The 7,400-nt window shown below is 34.0% G+C and overlaps 1 protein-coding gene across 2 annotated transcripts in view; it reads left to right on the forward strand.

The window, feature by feature from the left end:
- The first annotated feature begins 258 nt into the window (after nt 1-258).
- LOC111639794 (multifunctional methyltransferase subunit TRM112-like protein) overlaps nt 259-7,400 on the forward strand; it is a 21,663-nt gene continuing 14,521 nt past the window's right edge. Inside the window, exons 1-2 of one of the 2 annotated variants that reach the window (XM_023385738.1) lie at nt 259-431; nt 518-625. In XM_023385738.1, the coding sequence (XP_023241506.1) occupies nt 354-431; nt 518-625 (186 nt within the window). In that variant the 5' untranslated portion in view covers nt 259-353. The remainder of the gene's footprint in view (nt 432-517; nt 626-7,400) is intronic. The other variant, XM_023385739.1, reaches the window with a different exon arrangement.

The following is a 7,400-nucleotide window of genomic DNA, read 5'->3' on the forward strand; positions in this document are numbered from 1 at the left end:
CGCGAGGAATAATGCCTTCCGGGAGGTCTTTTAAGGGCCAGTTAAGTTTAACTGGCCCCTATTCGGGCGTTACAGACGTGAAGAAACCCCAGAGCGGTAAGTCTGACGTCTTAACCGCGACCGTCGAAGAAGTCAGCTTATAAAATTATGCAAAAATTAAAAAGTAGTATAATAAGTGTGTGTCATGATTTATCAAAACTGAAAATTTAACGTACCTTTTGTATTTATTTAACTTTTATTCTTCCGTTTCGATTGGCAACACCGGGTGGCGTTCTATCCTTTCTGTATGTTTGTTGCACACGCTCGAAACGTGAGAACGTGCTCTTTTGAAAAGTTTTACCGAAATAAGAAGAATGAAATTATTAACTCATAATTTTATGACTTCAAAATGCATTAAAGGCGTTAATGTCGGATATCCACTGGGAATTGTGGTGAGTAGAGTAGAAAAATATATAATTGAGTACAAATCGATGTGTGCTTACAGACGGCGTAATGAGTTTTCTTTTGTTTATTTTAGGCTCATAAAATAAGTAAAACAAAAGTAGATTTTAATCCGGAATTTGTATGTCGAATGATTCCGAAACTTGATTGGGATGCTCTGTGTCAAGCGGCAGAAAACGTAAGGGTAATTATGCTGGAAATTTCTGCTATAATCATTATTTTAAATCTCGTGAAATAAATTTGCATTTATAGATATATTTTCGTCATTCGATTGTAGTCAAATTGAATGAACTTTTACCTTATTTTTTCGTGAAAAGTTATTTACTTTATTGTAAATAAATAGTCAAAAAATCTTTGTTTTAAATCTTAGTAGGTAAAATTGCAGATCTGAATGACGGAGCTGTGGACCGTATCCGTAGGAGGAAAACTCGAAGGTGTCGTGCGTCTACGCGCGATCCTTCGTGACATGCGTCTCCGGATGTGCCGTCTTGCTGGCGGATGTCGTGTTTTCGAGCGAGTTATGTTTTGGGCGTCACCGGTTGCTCGTAACGTAAATAATAAATGCATTAACTTCTACTGATCGAAAATAGTTTTTACTTTGAACCGGTATTATTGCCTATTCTGTATGCTCTGCATTGGTTGAGGCTTTCTGTTGCTTGACTTGACCGATGCTCCGCCCGTGTTTGTGCACTCTGGAGCCTGTCGTTACTATCCTCTGCGCGTGGATGGGGCGAACCCCGCTTCCTCCTAAAACCGTGCGACGCCGAGTGCTCCGCCAACGGTCGAGTGGATTACTCGAAGCTGGCGTGGGCTAAATTGTTAAGATTAATAATAATCTTAGCAGAGCTTGTATTGTGACTCCCGATTGATCTTTGGAAGTAGGCTGATTTTGGGGGACTATTTCTTGCAAAGGGTCGCGTGTGGAAGTATGATTTTCTTTGATTTTTTTGTTCCTATGGATATGGTCTATGGCTTTAAGGTCCCGACGGATTTTTCGGATCTGCACTTGTACCATTTAGTGTGCTATCGTTTTGTGATAAAATTGGATTATTTGAATTTGGAATATCTTTATGTTCGACATATTTTTATTTAGTAATTTGAACACAAATCATTTATTGTATTTATTCAGACAAAAAATTGGCTGAAAAAGAAGAAAGGGTAAGAAAAAGAAAAATAGAATGGCAAATCTCGTCATTAAATTTTATTCGGTCGATACGTGTTTGTACACGTTTCGGGCATTCCTTGCCCCTCTTCGGCCAACTTTTAGATTATGGATTACTGAAAGTTAAAACCGTAAAATTCCTTTGCGCATTTAACTTGTTATCCATTAAATTACAAATGTTTGTAGGTTTGAACCTTTAAAACACCCTTACACACTCGACTTCTTATTATATAAAAAATCCCTGGCAGTATAAAGCAGCATTTCTACAGGAAATTTTAATTGGTTCTATAACTGGATGCCAGTTAGGAATTTCTCTATTTGTCAATAATCCCATGCCTAAAATACCTACATTTATAATTCCAAGATTCTTTGCCTTGAAGTAAGGTAAGTATTCTAATAATGACTGATCAAAGGGTGTGTAACAACAATATGATAAAACTGTGTCAATGTTTATTTTGCTTTTATCTAAAACAGTTTGTAAAGCTTGAAGAGAATATCCTGTAACTCCTATAAATTTAGCTTTTCCAGCTTTTTTAATTTTCTGGAGAGCTGGTAAAGTTTCATTTATGATTATTTCTAGATTGGAAGCAAATTCTAAATCATGAACCTGGATAAAATCAAAATAATCAACACCAATTCTCTTTAAACTCTCCTCGACACTCAATAGTGTGTGTTTATATGAAAAATCAAACATGTATTCTTTCTGAGGTAAATAACATCCAACTAAAAGTTGGCCGAAGAGGGACAAGGAATGCCCGAAACATGTACGAATACATATCAACTGAATAAAATTTAATGATGAGATTTGCCAAGTGTCTGAATAAATACAATAAATGATTTGTGTTCAAATTACTAAAAATTACTGGCACGGTTTCAAAAATACCATATTTTTATTTATAAGCCTATGTTAAAATGCGATTAAGCTATATGCTATTAGCTGAGGCTTTCCGAAAAAGTCTATGATCAAATTAGATAAATTTGCATGTATATATATTAGGGTGTCCCTTATTTTTTGAATATTTTTTTTTCTAATGCATATGGCCTAGTTTTGTTTATTTTACCCTTAAATACTCGCACAATAAATTACAACTCATTTCGGTCACTAAAAGCCATGCTGACTTGCATCGAATCATGTCCATACATATTGTGCTAGAGAAGTGGCACATATTCGCTTTGTTTGCCATTCTAACACAACTTGTTGGGCTATTAATACATATAGTTTTATTTTTCGAAGATGTTGGTGAAATTACGAAGCACTAAAAGACATATTTTCTTAGTTGGAGAGATAAACCACCATATCAAGGGTGCAAAATTACTGTCAAATCGGCAAGTACTCGCAGTTTTGTTTTTTAATATTCGCAAACTTAAATTAACTGTGAGTGAAAGTGCAAATCTTGTAATATGCAAGTGTATCATATTTTGGGAAAAAGCTAAAATACCTTCAAAATCTATACCTAAATGTGTCAAGAAATTGGTGGATCGTTATCATGTATGGAGAGAGTTGCAAAAAAACAATAAGAAAACTCAAGATGTTTATAAGTGCTGTGATAAAACTTTTCAAATAGATTTAAATGACTTATTTGATATCGCACATGCCGATGTCCTCAAACATATGACAATAGAGGAAGATAAAAAATTTTAACAGAAACAGAGAGAACCGGGGTATCCAGGCTGCTTGGCAGGTGTAGATAAAAAATTGGCTGAAAAAGAAGAAAGGGTAAGAAAAAGAAAAATAGAAGTAGAGAAAAAGGCTCAAAAATATTTCTATGAAGGCTGCATCAACTTGTTCAATATTGCACAATTTATCACCACTCCAGGAACTATACAACAGTTCTCGTAGCTCTAACAATAGTCTAAATGAGCTTTTTTCTCAGGAATCGAATACTGTGTCGTCTGAAGCTAGTGTAAAAAGAGGAAGAATGGATTTTATTATGCCTAAACTAGTTGCAGCTTTATACAGATGCCAGTTGAGCATTACAGATTACGCTTATATTCTTCACAGTACAGTGGAAGCACTACTGCTTCATATTGATGAATTTTCAATCAACAAATCTTCATTTCAACAGATTCAGACATAAGTGAGGAAGGACAGAGCAGAAGCCATAAAATCCAATTTTCCAGATGATGTGCCAGAAGTAGTCACTGTTCATTGGGATGGCAAATTGTTACCTGGCTTGAACGTTAGAAGTTCTAAAGAAGAGTGCCTACTGATTCTTATTTCATTTGGAGAGAGGGAACAACTGCTTGCCGTACCAATACTGGACAGTTTTTCTGGTAAACACCAAGCCAAAGCAGTTTCAAATGCGCTCTATGACTGGAATTTAAATGACAAGGTTCAAATAATGTGTTGTGACTAGGGAATTCGATCCCGGTCCTTATTTCTAATCCCGGGATTTTACTTATACTTATTCAATCCCGGGATCCCGGGATTATTTCGGTATTGAGGGTTAATAAAAAATAAGAAAATCTTACAGAAATCAAAAATCAAAATTTAGACAAAAATCAACGTATTTTACGGTATACACCTAGTTAATTTAATCACTCTAACTAATCAGACTTAGAGTCAGACTAACCAGACTTAAAATCACTGTTTCATGTTAAATTTTTTCTTTTTTAAGCATCACTGAGATCTCTTTAAACTCACATAAATTGAAAAAACCTTTGTGTAACAAACTATGCAAATAAACGTTGAAATTTAACAAAAATCTCTTTTAACATCGACTAAATACACTACTTTCATATAACAACCTAGTAAGTAGGTAGTAAAGTAAGTTTCTTAGCAAAAAGTATTTAAAAATAATATTAATCAGTCACATTTTTCTTAAATATAAAGAAAACTAATCTAATAGGAACATTCTAATTTGAATTGCGAAAATATGATCTGAGAAATAACAACGCATCCAGTGTCTCATCACCAAGTCTGCTTCTCAATTTGTTGCACATATATTGTGCACGCGTTTTCTCAGCAGTTGCACATATATGCAGCTGCTGAGAAAACGCGTTTAGGTTTGATGGAAGTTGGAGGAATCATTAGTAAATACTTATAAGCTTCGAGGACATGGGGAGGATGGAAGAAAACAGTCCGGTCGACACGGATCGGGATTGTAGGAGTAAAGGCTACAATCCCGATTGTTTCGATCATTGTAAGCGTGTCTTTCTAAAAATAAATGCGTTAATTTTGTAAATTTGGTCTCTGTGTGAGTCTCTCAGCATCCAGCAAACCACTACCCCGAAACGTAAAAAGACTTTCTCGCATCATCCTGACAGATCGTGGGCAAGGCGAGGGTCGTAACCTTTTCACCTAAGGTCGACCCCCCTAAGCGAGAGGCGTCGGGTCTATATTAACTACACTGGCAAAACAAGATGGCTGACACATTGACAGGTAAAATGCACTGAGTAGTGCCCTTGACTGCGCCAGAAAATCGATTGGCGCCCGCGAAAATTCAAAAATACAAAAATGAAGTATATTACCAAGTAACCCAGTGAGAACTGCTTGCCTATCATTTTAGTTCAAAATACAAGAAGTTTTATTCCAAGCAAGCATCGCAAGTCCGCTAGGTTAATTTCTGCTGCTTGCTTGGAATAAAATTTCTTGTATTTTATATTAAAATGATAGGCAAGCAATTCTGTTAAAAGCACTGGCACTGAACGTTTCGCTTCGTGCAGTCTATTTTGCAACTTTTTTTTAAAATGATGTCAATCCCGAAAATCTCGGGATTAGGAAAACTTAATCCCGAAAATTTTGGGACTGAAAAGTTATCGGATCCCGGGATCAAATCCTCTAGTTGTGACACAATAGCATCCAATACAAGTCGCTAAATGGAGCTTGTGTGCTATTAGAACGAAAGCTAGAAAGAGAGCTGTTACTCTTTGCTTGTTGCCATCATATATATGAGCTAGTTTTAAGAAGTGTGTTTGACTAACAGCCCGATATTTCGATATTCAAAAAATTAAAAACTTTGCGAATGTTAAAAAACAAAACTGCGAGTACTGTACTTGCCAATTTGACGGTAATTTTGCACCCTTGATATGGTGGTTTATCTCTCCGACTAAGAAAATATGTCTTTTAGCGTTTCGTAATTTCACCAACATCTTCAAAAAATAAAACTATATGTATTAATAGCCCGACAAGTTGTGTTAGAATGGCAAACAAAGCGAATATGTGCCACTTCTCTAGCGCAATATGTATGGATGTGATTCGATGCAAGTTGGCACGGCTTCTAGTGACCAAAATGAGCTGAAATTTATTGTGTGAGTATTTAAGGGTAAAATAAACAAAACTAGGCCATATGTGTTAGAAAAAAAAATATTTGAAAAATAAGGGACACCCTAATATATATACAATATTTTACTATTGTTTAGTAAATTTAATTTTTAAAAATTCATGAAAGTAAAACACTCCAAAAATACCTTAAAAGTTGCATTAATCACTAATGTGTAATGTTTTTGGCTGTATTTAACTGAACTTCTTCAGAATAAACTTAAACATTTGAGATTAAAGTGATTAATGCAATTTTTAAGATTTTTTGGAAGTGTTTTACTAGTCAGCATTGCGTTTCTTGGTAATTCTTGAAAATTTTTCATTATAGTTATAAAAAATTTGTAAAAAGTAATGTGCATTATATTTTCTTCATTAAATCCTAGTCTTTGAATAAACCCCAGGTAATAAAGTTGCTGTTAAAAATAAATTCCAGATTGAAGAGCATGGGGAAACTTTTTGAAGTATTGCACTATAGAGAGTAATGTAATTTAGAAGATAATAAGGAGTTTAACTAAAATTCTACATTCTCAAATTGTCTAGAGTTGGACAGCTTTTTCTACTCCAAAGTTTATAGAAACATTTTATGAACTAAAATTATAAATGTTGAATATTAAGTGTGGGAGTAGAGAGCTTAATTAGGAAAACTAACCATTTCTTTTGGAAAGATGGTAAGTTTGAACTAGAAGAAGGATCTTAATTCCTAAAATGACATCAAAGCAGACAGGAATGACAATGTAATAACTGAATTGGAAGACCAAATTTTGAGATTTCCCATTGAAGTGACCATCCTAAAATCATAATATTTCTGTTATGTTGCTGATCCTTCACACATCAATGGTTGGATGCAATGTGATCATATCAGAGTATAGCCAAACCTCAGTTTACAAATAATTTGGTTTACGAACAAAATTTTGAATGCCATATTTGCTGCAGTTGCCATATGATAACTTAATTTCTGCACAAGCTACTTGGCAGAGCTGGTCGCTGATGTTCAACTTTCTATACTTCCTTTGTTAACGAAAGTTGCCGACTCAACCAGTCAATGACAGGACTACTGATTCAGAAGTTAGTGGTGCCAAGATCACCTTGCGTCACTAGATGTCTGAACATAAATCATCAATGACATTGTTATTCAAATTATAATTCAATGCTCATGGAAGTAAGATCTACTATTGTTTTTCTGGTACATATCACAATTGAATTTAAATTAAATTAATTAATAAAAATTATGTTAATTGACATTCATGTAATATAAATGACACCGCAAATTCGTGTTTAAAAGTACTTAAATTAAATAACAAAAATTTATTAATATTATATTATATATATTATTATATTAATACTAGTTAGCCAGTTAACTAAAACTAAGAAGAATAAAATAATATTTAAAACTCTGACCTTTAAACTGAAACTACAAATAAAATCAAAATTAATTAATTAATTAATTAATTTAAAATTGAAATCAAATTTCTGAAAGACAGTGATAGAACATTTTACATTTTGGTTTTAATATATATATGCGGGAGAGGTTAACAT

Source organism: Centruroides sculpturatus, unplaced genomic scaffold (assembly GCF_000671375.1).
Source record: "Centruroides sculpturatus isolate CEXI.00-Female unplaced genomic scaffold, Cexi_2.0 scaffold668, whole genome shotgun sequence".
Classification (NCBI taxonomy): Eukaryota; Metazoa; Arthropoda; class Arachnida; order Scorpiones; family Buthidae; genus Centruroides; species Centruroides sculpturatus.